The sequence below is a fragment of the Phascolarctos cinereus genome, unplaced genomic scaffold (genome assembly GCF_003287225.1).
Source record: "Phascolarctos cinereus isolate Bilbo 61053 unplaced genomic scaffold, phaCin_HiC Scaffold_5;HRSCAF=322, whole genome shotgun sequence".
In the NCBI taxonomy this organism is placed as follows: Eukaryota; Metazoa; Chordata; class Mammalia; order Diprotodontia; family Phascolarctidae; genus Phascolarctos; species Phascolarctos cinereus.
In genome coordinates this window covers 358,896,317-358,914,066 of record NW_027555958.1, presented here as the reverse complement: position 1 = coordinate 358,914,066, position 17,750 = coordinate 358,896,317, and the positions used below count along the sequence as shown (strand labels likewise).

Sequence of the window (17,750 nt, the reverse complement as noted above, 5' to 3'; positions counted from 1 at the left end):
GGGAATAATGCATTTATAATATGGTCAGAAATGTAGGTTGGGGTCAGGTTGTGAGGGGATTTAGAGGCCAAACAGGAGTTTGTCTTTGGTGTTTATTGGGTAGGAGAGTGAAGTGATGCCTTGGGAAAAATGCTTTAGCATCTCTGTGGAGGATAGATTAGAGTGGGGAAAGATTTGAGGCATGGAAATCAATTAGGAAGGAAGCTATTGAAATAGTCCAAGTTGAAAAGTGATGAGGGCCTGGATTGAGGTGATGGCTGGGGAAGGGAAGAGAAGGAGATGGATGCAAGAGATATTGTGGAAATAGATCTGGCAACTCATTGGATATGTGGGGTGAGAGAAAGTTCATAATCAAGGTTGGCACTGAGGTTATGGGCCTCAGTAAGTAAAGTGGGAAATAAAATGAGTGAAGAAGGGTAGTGGTTCCATTGATATGTTGAGCTTGAGAAGCCTATAGGACAAATGGTTTGAAATGTCCAGTGGGCAGATGGACATATGTGACTAGAGCTCTGGAGAAAGACTAGTCTAAAGAGATGATAATTAAACTCATAGGAACTTATGAGGTTACCAAATGAAAAGGTAAAGAAAGAAGACAAGAGAGCCCAGGACATTACCTTAGGGTAAACCCACAATTAGGGGAAGGTGGTATGGATAATAAGTCAACAAAGGAGATTGAGATGGAGGGGTCAGGATATTAAGAGGAGAGCCTAGAGAGAACAATGTCATGAAAACCAGAGATTAAAGAGTACCTAGGAGGAGAAGGTAGTTGGCAATATCAGATGCTGCCCAGAGTTTGTGAAAGATAAGGATTGAGCAAAGGCCCTCAGAACTCAAAATAAGGCGATCATTGGTAATTTGGGGGAGCATTTTCAGTTAAGTGATGAGATTGGAAGCCGTATTGCAAAGAGTTGAGAACCAAGTGAGAAGTGGAGGCAAAAAGTACAGACAACTTTTTTCAGGGTTTGGCTCTGAAAGGGGTAGAGCTATAGAATAATAGGTTGAGAAAATGATCAGGGCTAGTGAGGATTTCTTAAGGATGGAAGAGTCTTGGAAATATTTGTAGGCGTGCAGGAAAGAACCAGCAGATAGGGAGACATTAAAAATTAGAGAAGGGAAGATACAGAGTTTGCAAGACTCAGATGAGATAATGGATATAAAACACTGCAAACCTTAAAGCACTTTATAAGTGCTTTTTTATTATTTTATTTTATTAAATTATTGTTGTTGTTGTCCTCCAGTCGCTAGGCCTCCAATCTGGTGATGACTGAGACTTCACTGCCCTTCTGCTGAGCTCAAGCAAGTTTTATAGAGCAATTTAAGGGTGTCTAGGAAATGTTTACTGGGTGAAAAGTTTAATCTTCATTAATAATACTTTCTCAAATCTAGACAATTGACAAAATAATAAACCAAGCCCTGATTTGTAATAATTGCCTGATTTATCAAGTAGGTGCTATCTAAAAATTTAACACTGGGTTCTCACAAACCTTTTTGAGCTGGCTACAGCATATCCCTGGGGGAATGATTATGAATCATTCTGCCGGGGAAGATGAGAAGGGATGGAATTAAGGGTACATGCAAGAGATGCTGGCCTTAGGAAGAAGTTTCACCTCTTTATCAGAGTAGAGAGAACAGGGGATAATTTCAAGGTTTTTTTTTTTTATGTAGAGAAGAGGGAAGATGGTGCTCACAGCTCTATTTTCTTACTAAAGTATGGAAGTGAGGAGTGGTATGGGAAATTTGAGGAGAGAAAGGAATGTTTGGATCTGCCTATGAGGAGTGGTACTTAGAATCATTTGGAGAGGAGTAAAAGATTGCTTTGCTGCCATGAGATCCAAGTTGAGATTAAATAACATAAATATGCAATGGACCCACATAGCTCAGTTACATAATTTCTTCTGTTTCTACTTAGTAGTACACGAGTAAGAGCAGAACCTAATGGTTGGAATAATACACAGGAGTGGGGGTTGGTAATGCAGGAATATAATAATGCAAGGGATCCAAGAATACAAGATAAGGTCAAGTTAAAGTGGAAAACCATAAAGGTGAAAGTGAGAAGGGAGGAAAGTAAAGGGGGAGCAGGAATGATCTGGCAGAGTACTGAAGGATGGAGGGGTTGGAGGTTCCAGTAAGTATGAAGAAAAGGTCCAGGAGGGGTAGAACACAAGGAGAGAAGGAATGATAAAGGAGTTTTGAATATTTGAACATGGAATGGAACAATTGTTGGTAATGGCAAGATCATGGGTATAACTAGCCCCTCATATCAGTGATGTGGAGGGGAGCAGGTCATGGGCAGCGAGGAGGCTGAAGAACTGAGAGGTCATAGTGTTCAGTTGTGGTCCTTCATACTCAAAGAGGATTCTGTTAGGGTCAGTGTACGATGTGCCCTCACACCAGAGTACTAGTCTTCCTCAACACCTGTATACCCCTCAACATACATGTCCTCTAGCAGGAATTTGGATGGGGAGGAAATCTACAAGCCAGATATTGAACTCCTTGAGAAAGGAGGAAGAATGACTTGGTGGCCAGTAGATAAGTGACACTAAGATCTGAATTGGGTGATAAATTGGAAAGACCTTAATGATCATCTAGTCCATCTTCTTGGTTTTACAGGTGAGGAAATTGGAGGCAACAGAGATTAAATGACTTAGGAACATAGAGTCATAGATCAAGAACAGGAGGTCATGCAGTGTAAGCCCTCATTTTACAAATGAGAAACTTGAGGCACAGGGATATGAAATGAGCTCACATGGGTACTGAGTGGCAGAGCCAGAATTCAAACCCAGTTCTAGTTCAAAATCCATTATACTTTAAACTGCTCATTCTTCCTTTACTGCTCCAATGTGGGCATTGCCCAAGGTTCTACTCTTGGCTTTGCCTTCTCCTTCTATGTTCTCTACTGTTCCCATGGCTTTTAGTGCAGATAACTCCAAAATCTTTATTTCCAGCTCCCCACCAGTCACCTTACCTGATGTCCTACCAGAACCTTAAATACAACCTGATCAAACAGAACTGATCGATTTTTATGACAAGTTTGCTCCCATGTGGTAATTGATATAGCAGATCATTACTTATATGCGTGTTTATTGCTTGCATAAGAATGCAGTTAAGAGAACCATTTTATGCATTTTTTCCAACATATGACTTACAGTTAATGCACATTACCATAATTTAGAGTAGCTTTCTCTGCTCATTTTTGTATTTCTATTGATAATACATATCATTTATACTCAGTTATCCAGGTTTGACAGCTTGCCAGGGGATATTGGGTTCTCCTTCATATCTGGCTTTTATTTTTCTTTCTCATTACTATTGGCCAGCCACCTCTTCCCTCCCCCCTCCATCTAGCCAATACACAATTGCTTAATCTCTGGCTCATACTTTCACCTATTTATACTATGAATTCCTCCTGCCTCCTCCTCCCACCCCCAAACCTTTGGCTTCCCTTCTGTTGCTTTATTTAGGCACCTTCACTAAGATAATGATTTATAATAATACACTTAATTAGATTAGTGAATGAATAGTAAAAGCAGAGACATCTATTGGATGCAACATAGAATGTATCCATCAATCCTAGGTCCTATATATACCTTGCCAGGAAAAACCACATTTGGTTTGGTACCTGTTTCCCCTGGTGCTGGTGACAGCTAGGTGGCTCATTGGATAGAATGATGACCTGGAGTCAGAATGTCTCGAGTTCAAATTTGGCCTCAGACACTTACTAGGTATGTAACCCTGGGCAAGTCTTTTAACCTCTGACTCAGTTTTCTCAGTATACAATGGAAATAATACTAACACTTGCCCAGAGTTGTGAGGATTAAATGATATGACATATATAAAACATTTAGCACAATGCCTGGCATGTTGTAGTCACTTACAGAAATTCTTGTTTCCTATTTTCCTTTCCTTCCCAGTCATAGATTTCCCAGCCAAAGTCTGGGTCATGGGGCTAAAGGATTCAGTATCTGATCATAACCATCTTAGCTCCGCATGAAACTAGGGGACATGTCTAAACTCAGAATAGGTATGGTGATCTGAAACCTGGCAGGACTCTTGCTTTCTACTGATGCCTTCTCCAAGGGCATCTTGAAGTCTCTTACTATGGTCTGCTTAATCTATTAGCCTCCACACTTGAACATTTTTCTGTCCTTGAAGCCTGGATTTCATTGAAGCTTAGATGTGTCTAATCTAAGGCTACTATGAGAAACAACATGCTGCAATGGAAAGAATAGTGAATTGAGAGTCAGAGGAACTGGGTTCAAATCCTGCCTGTGATACTTACCTCCTATGTTATTTTGGACAAGTCACTTAACTTCTTTGGGGGTATTGGACTCTGTAGCCTCAAAAGTCCCTTCTAGCTCCAAACTTATGTTTCTGTGTCACTAAATTGGTTATCTAAAATGAACACTGTAATTTTTTTTTGAGAACCATTATAGGACCATAGAACTAGAAGAAACCATCATAGAAGTTATCTAGTTCAAATCCTTCATTTTACTGATGAGGAAACTGAGGCTCAGAAAAGTTTAGTGATTTGCCTGAGCTCACACAGGTACAAGAGAGCTTGTTGGCTTGAACTGGGATTAAAACTCAGGACCCATGACTCCAAGTTCAACACTCCAAGTTTATTGCTCTTTCCATTGTACCTGGTTTTGGTTCCCCATTATCTTCAAAATAAAATCCAGAATCTTTAGCCCAATAAGTCACCTGTCTTCTCACTAGCACCTTCAACTCAGCTTGATTAAAATTTAATTGTTTTTATGATGAGTTTGCCCCCATGTGGTCAAATTTATATAGCAGGGCATTGCTGAAATGCTTATTTGTTGCTTATGTAAGAATGCAGTTAATAGAATCTGTTTTCTCATTTCTCAGGTCTTTCTACAACACAGCCCTCAGGTCTCAATCTTATCTTCATGTTCTATCTTCTTCAGTGTTTTTCTACGTAAGCTATACTCCGTAGCAAAACTAGATTTATTTGTATTTTTGGTTTTTGCTATTGTTACATTTGTACACCACCCCTCCTACCTGACACTTTGCAGCTAAAATTCTTCTAGGCTTAGCTCTCATCTGCTCCCTCTTATGAGGGAACTGATTACCCAAGCAGAAGTGAAAGTAATTATTCTCTGTGCTGAGCACTGATAATTTTTTTAAAAAAAAAATTATTATTATTATTAGGCAATCGAGGTTAAGTGACTTGCCCAGGGTCACATAGCTAATAAGTGTCAAGTGTTTGGTCTGAGGCTGGATTTGAACTCAGGTCTTCCTGACTTCAGGGCCGGTGCTCTATCTACTGTGCCACCTAATTGCCCTAGGTACTCTAGGTGATGGACTACTCAAGATTAAAGGGGCTCTTTGATTCAGGAGCAATTTTTATATTAGCAGTCTCTGGTGGTGCAGGTGCTAGGAATCAAGGGACATGTAGGGGTATTGGTTTTTACAACTGAGTTGCCTATAACTCTGGGGAGGTCTCCCATCTACTATTCAAAGCCTAGGTCTTCCTTCTCACTCATTGTTTTCTCTTCTTTCTTCTCTGAATTTTTCTTAATCAGAAGTACCTCCATGAATCAGAAGTCAGGTTTTCCTCAGAGTATGCAACATTCAGCCCATGGAATCACAGGGCTGTCCTTATGAAAAACACCTAAGCTTACCTTGGCAGAGTGATCCATGAGTAAAGAAATCTGGAGGGCAAGGATTATCTTTTACCAAGAAAACCGCATGCATAGGAAGCTATAAGTAAACATTTTTGAGGGAATGAATGCATTTGTGAATGATGAGTGAGGAGCATTGGCCTTGGAATCAGAGGACCTTGGACAAATCACTTAACTCTTTTTGGCCTCAGTTTCCTAATCTGTAAAATAAAGGGAAAGACTCTTTCCAGCTCTAAATTTATGATCCAATAATTTTATTGGAGGAGAGTAGTATAGTGGATTGACAGGTGGCTTTGGAGCCCAGAAGGACCAGTTCAAGTTCCATCTGTGATATATACTGACTATGTCCCCAGACAAGTCAATCAAGTGCTCTTTAGACAACCTTCTAACACAGTAAGTTGCAAAGAAAGTGTTTACCTGAACTGATAGAATTTCTTACACCAGGTCTTCCCTGTATGAATAAAAACACAAACCCAGTCTCCATCCCTATGACTTCATTAGTTTCTTGCTGCATGCAGCCTTCAGGGTTTTTTTTGTGACCACATTGCCCCCATGTGGTAAAATCTGGGATAGAGCAGGTCTTTGCTAAATAGTTGCTGACTCCCTTGACTCTGGTATGAGAAGTCAGTGAAAGGAACAATTTTCCTGATTTTTTTCCACTACTGCAATATACCCATCATGTAGAGTGCACATTAGCTCAATTAAGGCCATGTTTTGAGAAAGTATTCTGTCTTATGGTAGGTAAGCTATGGCTTCAAACTGATAAAAGATGGGTCTATAGGAAGCCAAATACCCAGGTGAACATTTAAACCACTTGTAGAATATGGCCTTTGCCCCATCATACTTAATGTTCTCTTGTTTCAGTTGTGGCTGGTGCTTTGTGACCCCATTTGGAGTTTTCTTGGCAAAGATACTGGAGTGGTTTGCCATCTCCTTGTCCAGATCATTTTACAAATGAGGAAACTGAGGCAAACAGGATTAAGTGACTTGCTTAAAGTCACAGCCAGGGAGTATCTGAGGACAGTTTTGAATTCAGGACAATGAGTCTTCTTGACTTCAGGCCCTGATACTTTTTCTGCTGAGCCACTTAACTGCCCTCCCTGTCACACTATATGCATACGATGCCCATTGCTAATGGGCTCTGCAGTGTGCAGTTGTCCTTTGTCACCCTGTTATATTTCTGATTTCTGTTAAGCATAGTTATAATATCTTTAGTAGACTGTCCTATCTTGCCTATTCTTGCAACCTTTCAAATGATTATATCTTTCTTTTTTATTTTAATTTTTTATTGAAGCCTTTTGTTTGAACATAATTATAGCAATAGCTACCATTTATATAGTACTTTAAGGTTTATAAAACATGTTACATATATTATCTCATTTCTGAAATATCCCTTTCACTTCATTCTTTCCCCTTTCCTAGTGAGCCTTCTCTTGTAAGAAAGGCTTTTTTTAAAAAAGGGAAAAAAGCAGTTCAGCAAAACTATTGAACACATGGACGACAACTGACGTTGTGTAAGATTCCACACCCATAGCATCTAGAATGGAGAGAGGAAGGTTCATTTTCACATTTCTTCCCAGGGCCCAAGTTTTATCGTTATAATTGCATAGCTTTCAATTTCAGTTTATCATTCTTTCCATTTCCATCAATGTAGTCATTGTGTATATTGTTTTCCTGCCTCTTCTCACTTCATTCTTCATCAGTTCATGTGTTTTCCTTTCTTTGAATTCTTCATTATGTCATTTTTTTTAGCACAGTAATATTCCATTACATTTGTGAGGCACAATTTGTTCAACCATTTCCCAGTTGATGGCCATCTCATTTTTTCCCAGTTTTTTACTACCACAAAAATGCTACAATTGCTATTTTAGCACATAATAGAAACTTTCTGTCTTTGACCGTCTTGGGGTGTTTGCTTAGCCACGGGATTTCAGGGTCCAAGCCTACTAGTCTTTCAGGGCTCATCTCAAAACCATCTCTCACCATTTCTGTGGCAGTTGGTAATCCCTCTACTCCATTTGGCAAATAATGACGGACTGAGTATCTTCAAGTATCTTTTGACTGAGGTCTTTCTTAACTTTTTATGAACTTCTTCATGATCTCACATAGATTGTAAACTCTGTGAAGGAAGGAATTGTGGCTTATACTTCTTGATATCACTTTTGGTTCCTGGGATAGTTCCTTCTGAATTATAAGTGCCCAAGAAATACTTAGGCTAGTTTAAAGTGTTTTGAAATGTAGGCCTTCCTTGAACAAGTATACACAAGGCATGTCACCTATGACAATGTGTGCACAAGAAGAAGCATTCAAAAACTTTGCGGAAGATATGACTGCACAAGGAGGGGGGCTGGTCATATCATAAGAATAGTGACAATAGGTGAGTGTCCCCAAGAAACTGAAAGAACAAGGACATCTTTATTAGGAGAGCTCTCTGTGGAAAATTTGTGGGAAAAAAGACCCAGAGTCACGCAGGATGAGATGATAGCAGGGTTGGTGGAATGCCTTCATTACTGAATAGATTCATCATTTCATAGATTATTGGAGCTGGTAGGGATTTTATGAGAGCATTTAGTTCAAGATGAGGAAATTTAGGCCTAGAGAAAGCAAATAAATTGCCAAAGATCACATTGGAAACAAGCTTTATTAAGCACCTACTATGTGCCAGGTATTGTGCTAAGCACTTAACAAATATGTCATTTGATTATAGCCAGTTTGAAGGAGGTGAGTTTTGAGCTGGGTTTTGGACATACAGGAGGCGAATTAAAAGGAGAGAGAAAATGCATTTTAGCTAGGTAGGGAAGAGTGGCACATAACAAAGGCAGGGCAAGGAGAAGAAGACTATTGATGTGTTCCGTGCTCCCAGAAAAGGCAGCTTGGTAATACTTGAAAGAATTTTGAATTAAGAATCAGGAACCCTGGATCTAAGCCCTTAATTCTCTGCTTACCATCTCTGTGACCATGAGCCAATCTCTTACCTTCTCTGAGCCTCAATTTTCCCATCTGTAAAAGGGGGAAAATAATATTTGCATCCATATGGTTGTTTCAAGGACCAAATGGAGGTCCTGTATATGAGAATGCCTTGTAATGATAAAGTACTGTATAGAGGTAAGTAGTGTTTGGTGTTGGAGTCATATCCTTGTTGTGACTTCGTGCTGAATAATTAAGAAGCTATTTTTATACTGGGTGTTCAAGACAAGTACTTTAGGAATGATGGCATAATGTGAATTTGGCCTATTTCCTAGGATTCTTGGAATGAAATCCTCATTGGTGATGTGGAAATGAAAAGGATAATGGCTTGTGGCCGGTAAGTGTTCTACATCCATTGGAAGAAATAGTCATTGTCACTCATTTCCAGTTATAATCTAATGTTTGCTGTATTTTTTAAAATTTATTTTATTTTTTACCTTTAAAAAAATTTTTTTTGGCTGTATTTTGTTTAGGTGCATTTTAACAACTGTAGATCCAGACACTGGCATCATGAGCAGGAAGGAACCCCTGGAAACCTTAAGGAGGTATGGCAAAACAGAAATCCATCTGACACTTAGATTTGTGTAACCAGGACAGATACCACCTACTACTTAGCATGGCAGGATTTTAGATTTTGAATGGATCCTAGGGACTAACTAGGGTAACCCCTTAATTTTTTAGAAAGCTTAGACCCAAAGAGGTAAATAATAATATTCACATCTGACTTTTACATCTCACATGAAGTGAATTGGCCAGGGTTACTACAGGCCTGTAGTGGAACCGGGATTTAAGCCCAGGTCATTAGACCCCAAATGCAGTGTTCATAGGACCGTAGATTTAGTGATGGAAGGAACTTCAAAGGTCATCTAAGCCAGACATCTTCATTTTGAACTCAAGTGATCCCCCAGCCTCCCCCTCCCCCAAGTACTAGGGATTACAGGCAAGTACCACTATATTCTCTCCACTATTCTTAAATGTGTTGCTTTTCTTTTTCTTTTTTCTTTTTGGTGAGGCAATTGAGTGACTTGCTCAGGATCACACAGCTAGTTAGTGTTAAGTGTCTGAGGTTGGATTTGAACTCAGGTCCTCCTGACTCCAGGGCTAGTGCTCCATCCACTGTGCCACCTAGCTGTCCCTTCCACTATGCTTAAATGGAAGTAGAAAGAAATTTTGTGTAAGTGGTCTTTTGCCTAAGTGAGTACTTTGGAGTGTGTATTTTGAAAAGAATTCTCCCCATTGAGCTCCTTTGTGCTTATCTGGGCACCAAAGGGCAGTAGTCCAAATGATCATTCAAACTCCATGGGCCAAGGGAAGGGTTGAGAGGTGGGAGCACTTACCAGCATGGTGTAAGTGTTAAATGATGATAGGCATCGTGTCCCTCCTTGCCTTCCATATACCAAGAAGAATCACGGAATAGGCGTTTGGGTGTAGCCTAAAGAATGCCTGGATTTGGAGTCAGCCCAGTTTGAGTCTGCAACTAGTGAGCGGTCATTTAACCTCTTTGGGGTTCATTTTTATCATTTGCAAAATGTGGGATAGAATGGATTACATGCTAATGTCTAAGGTGCCTTCTGGGCCTAAATTCTATGTACCTATAATTTTGAGGAAGCTAGATGGCACAGTGGATAGAGTTCCAAGCCTGGAGTCAGGAAGACTTATCTTTCTGAGTTCAAATCCTGCCTCAGACACTTACTAGTTGTGTGACCTCTGGGCAAGTCACTTCACCCTGTTTGCCTCAGTTTCTTCCTCTGTAAAATGAGGATAATAAGTATGTTCCTTTCTGGGTTTTCGTGGGAACACAATGAGATAACAGTGCTTTGCAAACCTTAAAGCACTATAGAAATACTAGTGAGGTATTTTGTGTGATCTCTGTCTTCTCTCTCTCTGTCTCTCTTTCCCTCTCCAATTGGGCAATCCTGGGAGCTTAAGGCATTATCTCTAGGAGCCTGGTGAAATTCTCAGCTGTAACAAAACAAAGTCCAGAGGGTTACATTTGAATAGTAGGCAAAGCATCCTTTGTAGGAAAGGAATGAGGTGTTACAAAAACCCTTTCCAATCTCTCCAGTCTTTCCAATGCCTGCACTTAAAGAGGTGTATTGGTTTGCCCAAGGACACAGCTCATGTGTAGCACAAGTGAGATTCAGGCCCAGATCCCAGACTGCAAACTGAGGATTCTATATACTACTACTACCACCAGGACTGCTACTATTGATGCTATTTATTGTTCATTTATGTCTGACTCTTCATGGTCCCATCTGGGGTTTTCTTGGCTGACATACTGGAGTGGTTTTGCTGTTGCTTCTGCAGCTCATTTTATAGGTGAGGAAACTGAGGCAAATGGGGGTAAGTGACTTGCCCAGGGTCACACAGCCAGTAAGTATCTGAGGTCGGACTTGAACTCAGGAAGATGAGGTAGGCCCAACGCTCTACCACTGTGCCACCTAGCTGCCAAGGTCATCCACTGCAGCCTGGGCCATCATCAGGGGTCTTGATTTTTGTCTTGCCACTGGACTTGGATGGTCCGGGAAGAGAGGGAGAACTTAGTGAAACTGCTTCATTTAAATCCTTACCCCATGATGTCATTGATCCTCTTTGAAAACAAAAGACAAACTACTACTTTTACTACTACTTCTACTACTACTACTGCTGCTGCTGCTGCTACTGCTATGACTACTACTAGTATTATTGCTGCTACTACTACTATTACTATTACTACTGCTGCTGCTGCTACTGCTACTGCTACTACTATGACTATTACTAGTACTATTGCTACTACTACTATTACTATTACTACTACTGCTACTACTACAGCTGTTGCTGCTACTACTACTATTACTACTGCTGCTACTACTACAACTACTACTAGGTAACATTTATGTCACATTTACTATGTTCCAGTCACTGTGCTAAGCACTTTACAGTTATTATCTCATTTGATCCTCACAACAACCCTGGAGGTAGATGCTATTATTACCCCCGTTTTATAGATGAGGAAACGGAGGCAAACAGATTAAATGACTGTCTCAGGGTCACACAGCTAGTAAGCATCTGAGGCTGGATTTAAAGTCATATCTTCCTGACTTCAGACTTGGTGCTCTATCTATTGCACTACCTAGCTGTCCCTGTTATGTGACTCTCCTAAAGGGTCTCAGCAGCCAGGCTCCTTTAAACATAAAAGCACTGGCCCCTTCACATTTTCCTGCTGCTGGGATGCATGAATCATCCAAGTCACTTTGGGAAGTTGCTGTTGTTCCATTTAAATGCTACCTCCTCTCCTCTCAGATCCCATATGGTCTTGGACTTTAAAACAGCCACCTTTGCCCACTGGAGTGAGAAAGTTCACTTTGATGCTTGTACCTTGTGGCTCCCAGAGCCCTGCATGCAATACCTCTGCATTTTCTGCCCCTCCTCCATTTGTGAGTGTATGTTTGTTGGAGGGGGATAATTGACTCCAGGCACAAAGGTAAACACAATAAGAATGTGCAGCCAGGAGCTGATGCCCTCGTACTGATCTATTACAAGTGTTCATATATCCCAGCAATCTGGGCCTAATTGCCTCTAATGCTCTGTGAGACAGTGCAGCCAACCTAGGTGTCTCTCTCTTATCTCTTACTGAGATTTAAATTGTCATAAGTGTAATTTATATGCTCCCCCAAGACAGGTGGTCATAAATTGGGAGGGAAAAGGGCCCTGTAGGCTCACATAAATTATGGAGAAGCTAAGTCAACATTAGAGTCAGAAAATAGCCCCTCTGTTTTTGCAGCAGGGAGCCAGGCACTTCAGCCCTTCATGTCTGAGTTATTTAGGAAATGATACTTTCAGAATCTCCTATCTGAGCTGTCAAGCCTCTTTGCTTGACAATAGGAGTTGGGGTTTGCTAGCAAGTGATGTCTCGTGAGGCAAAGCATTAAGAATGCAAAAAAAAAAATAATGGCTAACTGATTTTTATATAGAGATTTTAGGTTTGCACAATGCTTTGCAGACACTATCTCACTTGATTCTCAGCCACCTTGTGTCATAGGTGCATGCAGATAGTATCATCCCCATTTCATAGATGGGGAAACAGGCTGAGAGGGGTTTAACAGCTTTCCCACAGTCACCCAGTTAGTAAATGTCGGAGGAGAGAATGGAACACAAGTGTTACCTGACTGTAAGGTGAGTGAACTCCACTAGGCCACATTGTCTCTTTGACGTTGGAGGAACTGCCCAACAGCTGTAAGATGCTGGGTGAGAAGGCATGAGGGAGCTCTTCTCAAATTGTACGATGGTGCCAGAACAACAAAGAGTGGGTGGTGTTGGATTCATGAACTAGCTGGGGTAAAAGGGCAGATAGAGCACAGACTACAGTGGAGTGCATACAGTAAGCACTTAATAGATGCTTGTTGAAGGAATGAATGATTTGGCAATAAGCCAGCCTTAGAAATACTTTCCCACATACCCACATACCTAAAGCAAGTAAAATGTGCTGGTTTGTGAGACAGCATGATGTAATGGAAAGAATATTGAATCAGGAGTCAGAAGACCTAGCTAGGTTCTAGCTTGTTACTACATGTGTGACCTTGGGCAAGTGAAAATCTCCCTGAGGCTTTGTTTCCTCATCTGTATAGTGGGAATAATAATATTACTTGGTCTACCTACTACACAGGTGTGCTATGAAGATAATGGAAGAATGTAGGTGAAAACAATGTGTAGACTAGGATGATGAAATAAAATCCTGTAATCCTAAAAGATGCATTGCTGTTGTTCAGTCATTTTTCAATTACATCCTACTTTTCATGACCCCATTTGGGATTTTCTTGGCAAAGATACTGGTTTGCCATTTCCTTCTCCAGCTCGTTTGACAGATGAAGAAACTGAAGCAAACAGGGTTAAGTGACTTGCCCAGGGTCACACAGCTAGTAAGTGTCTGAGGCCAGATTTGAACTCAGGAAGAGGAATTTTCCTGACTCCAGGCCTTGCACTCTATCCACTGTGCCACTCTGCTGCCCTTAAAAATCATTGGTGAGGTCAAAACTGGATGGTGTAGCAGCAGAATTGCTGAAGATGCTGGGAGGACCTGGAGAAGGCAAACACTGGTACATGATGGGTTGACTTTCAGCTCCTTCCCCACGACAGTGAAGCTGATCCCTAAGCCCATAGGATCATAGACTTAGAGCTGGGAGGAACTTTAGAGACCATTTGTGGCCTAAACTCTTCATCTTTATATGTGAGGAAACTGAGACCTAGAAAGGATATATGACTTGTCCAAGGTCACACAGGGAGGAACCAGGTTTTGAACTGAGATACTTGATGCTAAATGCAGTCCTCTTCCCCTCCCCTGCCCCCCATACCAGCTACTTCTGTAGGAGCTGTGGGAGAGGATACAAAGGCTTCAGCTACCTTGAGGGGTCAGTCTTAGAGCCTCCTCACTACCACACCTCAGTTTTTCTCCCCACGTGTTTGTCCAAACTGAGCTTCCCTCCCTCCAGGCACTAGTACCTTTACTGTAGGCTCTTGGGTCCTATGGGAATAACCAAGAGCTCTAAGGAAAATTTCATAGGGCTTCCTGGGAGGGTGGGGCAGCAGGAGAAATTCTCTTTAGCATTACAGAATTATACAACATTCTGTGACTATAATTTACAGAATATTTGCTGATCTTCATTGAAAGAGGGAGTTTCTCGACTATACTCTGACACCAATGAAATTACAGAGCTAGTCCAAAAAAAAAGAGTTACAGAATAGGAGTGATTACATGTTGTCAGGAGACATTAAGGGTTGAGCTGGTGTATACAGATTAACTTTTTGGCAGTGAGGAGGGAGAGGTGAAAATTTTAAGAAACTAAACTTTTTTTTTAAACAAATGACTGACTTTATTAAAAATCCAAGCTATTTCCTAACCAGTGTTCTCCACTCAGGCCTTAGAAGGGGCTGTGTAAATGACGAAGAGAAGCTGGAGAGAAGTTGCTGGTTTGTTCCTTTGTAACAAGTCAACACTGAGGACAAAACTAGAGAGAAAGTCCAAGACTTAGGGCTCTGACCATTTATCAGCAATGCCCTCCTTCCTGGAAATAGCCGGGGAGGATACTCTCCTCAACACACAGATGTAGAAACCAAAAGAACAGGGAGTGTTTACATGGTGTTTTAAGGTTTGTTTTTTTTTTTTTGGCTAGGCAATGGGGTTAAGTGACTTGCCAGGATCACACAGTGTTTTAAGGTTTACAAAGTGCTTTACAAATACTCTCTCATTTGATCCCAATAACAACCCTGGGAAGTAGGTGGTGTTATCATTCCCACTTTATAGATGAAGAATCTGAGGGAAAACAGAGGTAATGTGACTTACCCAGGATCATACAGTTAGGAAGTATCTGAGGCTGGTTTGAATTCAAGCATTCCTGTCTCCAGGTCCAGCATTCTGCCACCTAGTTAGTGAAATGATTTTTCTGGTTACTCACATAGTAACATGGAAATGTTAGGATTAGAAGTCAGGTCTCCTAGCTTGCAGTCTTAGCTCTTTTTTTTTTTTTAATCTTCAGTAAGGAGAATCAGAGATCTCAAAGCCTGCAGGATTTGACTGTCATGGTAGTCCTAAAACAGGAACTTTAAAAACAAAGGAGCTCTGCCTCTGGGTCTGGGCTTCAAAGTGACAGATGCCTAAAATATCCTTTTTAGTCATCCCACTGACAGGTGAGGCAGACCCAGAGAGACTACCAGGCCCCATAGACTGTTCAAGATCATAACAGAAATACATTGTTGGATTGTGATATTATCCCAAAACAGACTAGGTAGGCTGAGTTAATTGCTCATGGCATATGGGATTTATTCACATCAGATAGCTCTGGGGTGTATTTAGTTAGCCTTATTAAAATTTTTAGATTTGAAGACAAAAATTAGGAACAAGTTGCTGCAATATTCCTCCCTCCCTTCATTCCCCCTCCCTACCCCCTGTCTTAAAGGGTCCAGTTACAGGGTTTGAATGTTTGGTTTATTGGCCCAATCTCTATGGTGAGCTAGAGTTATTTCTATGTATAAATAATTTCCTTTAAGAAAATGGATTTGGGTTTGAGTAGAAGTGAAAACTTAAGGAGAGAATTTCATTCTTTTGGTTTCTCACCCTCCCTATACACAATATAAGCATATAAACAATGGGTTTAGAGACAATGAGGTGAAGACCTGAACTCTGCTGTGTTAGATGACAGTATATACAACACAACCACACCAATTCTTACACACCTCTTCCTGCTATTGGTTAATTTCCTTAATATTTTTCTGCCTGGGTTGTAAGGAAATCTGGAAGTATATTCTGGTGTTTCCTTTTGAATTAATGAAAATGCAAAATCTCTCATTAATTAATTAGCTCTGAGTACCCACCTTAGTTTATAGACAATTATTTTCTCATTAGCTCCCCCCTCCCCTTGTTCTCGTAGACTTAACAGTATTGCTGCTCACATAATTTATCACAATAGCAAATAACAATACAAAGACACAATTAAGTATTTATAATGTATATCCAAGGGGTAAAATTTACAGCGAGAATCACTTCTATGCTCATAAAAATCAGAGGAAAGACATATGAAATTGAATATTTTCACCAATGCTGCCAGACTAACTGCTCTGGAAATAGTCCTCTAACGATACTCATTCAGCTCTAAGGAATTCTCCATAACATTTCACTTCATAAAATGAGAGTTAAACTCTTCTCGTCCTCTCACAGTTTCTTCCCAGATGACTGTCTATGCTGGTAAACTCCCTCAATTCCAATCTCTTACATAGATAGTTAAATCCCTTTAATTTCAGTCTCTCACAAGAAGACAGCTAACTCTTGATCCTCTCATAGACTTTCACAGATGACAGTTAACTCTGTCTTTTTTTTTTCTGGGGAAATGGCAGTTTAATATCATTTTTTCTTACAATATGGACTCCTTCCATTATTGCATTTAACTGTGAATGACCTCATATTTTTACCTTTTTACCCCCTTTTAAATAGTATTTTGTTTTTTTCCCAATTACACGTAAAGACCATTTTTTTAACATTCTCCTTTTATATAAAATTTTGAGTTCCAACTATTCTCCCCCTCTCCCTTCCCTTCTCTCTCCCTAAGATGATAGACAACATGATATAGGTTATGTATGTGCAATCATGTAAAACATGTCCATATTAGTCATGTTGTGAAAGAAGCAACAGAATAAAAGGAAAAAAATGCAAAAAAGAAAGGGAAAATATTATGCTTCAATCCATATTCAGACTCCACCAATTCTTTCTCTGGATGTGAATTTTCCATCGTGAGTCTTTTGGACTTGTCTTATATTATTATATTGTTGAGAAGAGCTGAGTCAATCATAGTTGATCATCACACAAGGTTACTGTTGTTGTGTATGATGTTCTCCTGGTTCTGCTCACTTCACTTTGCATCAGTACATGTGAATCTTTCCAGGTTTTTCTGAAATACACCTGCTTGTCATTTCTTACAGCACAATAGTATTCCATTACATTCATATACCACAATTTGTTTAGCCATTCCCCAATTGAGGGGCATTCCCTCAATTTCCAATTCTTTGCCACCACAAAAACAGTTAACTATAAATATTTTTATACATGTAGGTCCTTTCTCCTTTTTTATGATCTCTTTGGGATACAGACCTAGTGGTGGTATTGCTGGATCAAAGGGTATGTACAGTTTGATTACTCTTTGGTTATAGTTCCAAGTTGTTTTCCAGAATGACTGGATCAGTTCACAACTCCACCAACAGTGCATTAGTAATCCATTTTTCTCACATCTTCTCCAACATTTATCACTTTTCTTTTCTGAAATATTAGCCAATTTGATAGATATGAGTTGTTTTAATTTGCATTTCTCTAATTAATGATGATTTAGAGCATTTCTTCATGTGACTATAGATACTTTGTTTTCTTCCTCTGAAAACTGTCTGTTCATATCTTCCAACCATTTGTCAATTGGGGAATGACTTGTATTCTTTTTAAAATTTTTTTTATTAATTTATTTTAATTTATCAATAATCACTTCCGTAGTCTTTTGAGTTTAAAATTTTTCTCCCTCTTCCTCCCTACCACCCTTCCCAAGATGACGCACAATCTGATACAGGCTATACATTTACATTCCTATTAAACATATTTTCACATTAGTGATGTTGTAAGTAAAAATT

General features: G+C 40.0%; 1 protein-coding gene across 2 annotated transcripts in view; it reads left to right on the top strand.

Moving 5' to 3' along the window:
* The window catches only part of MTARC1 (mitochondrial amidoxime-reducing component 1), a 42,873-nt gene that overhangs the window by 19,056 nt on the left and 6,067 nt on the right, over positions 1 to 17,750 (top strand). Inside the window, exons 5-7 of one of the 2 annotated variants that reach the window (XM_078156302.1) lie at positions 8,885 to 8,946; positions 9,083 to 9,154; positions 17,188 to 17,281. In XM_078156302.1, the coding sequence (XP_078012428.1) occupies positions 8,885 to 8,946; positions 9,083 to 9,154; positions 17,188 to 17,230 (177 nt within the window). In that variant the 3' untranslated portion in view covers positions 17,231 to 17,281. Of the gene's footprint in view, positions 1 to 8,884; positions 8,947 to 9,082; positions 9,155 to 17,187; positions 17,282 to 17,750 lie in introns of those variants that run through there. The other variant, XM_020982226.2, reaches the window with a different exon arrangement.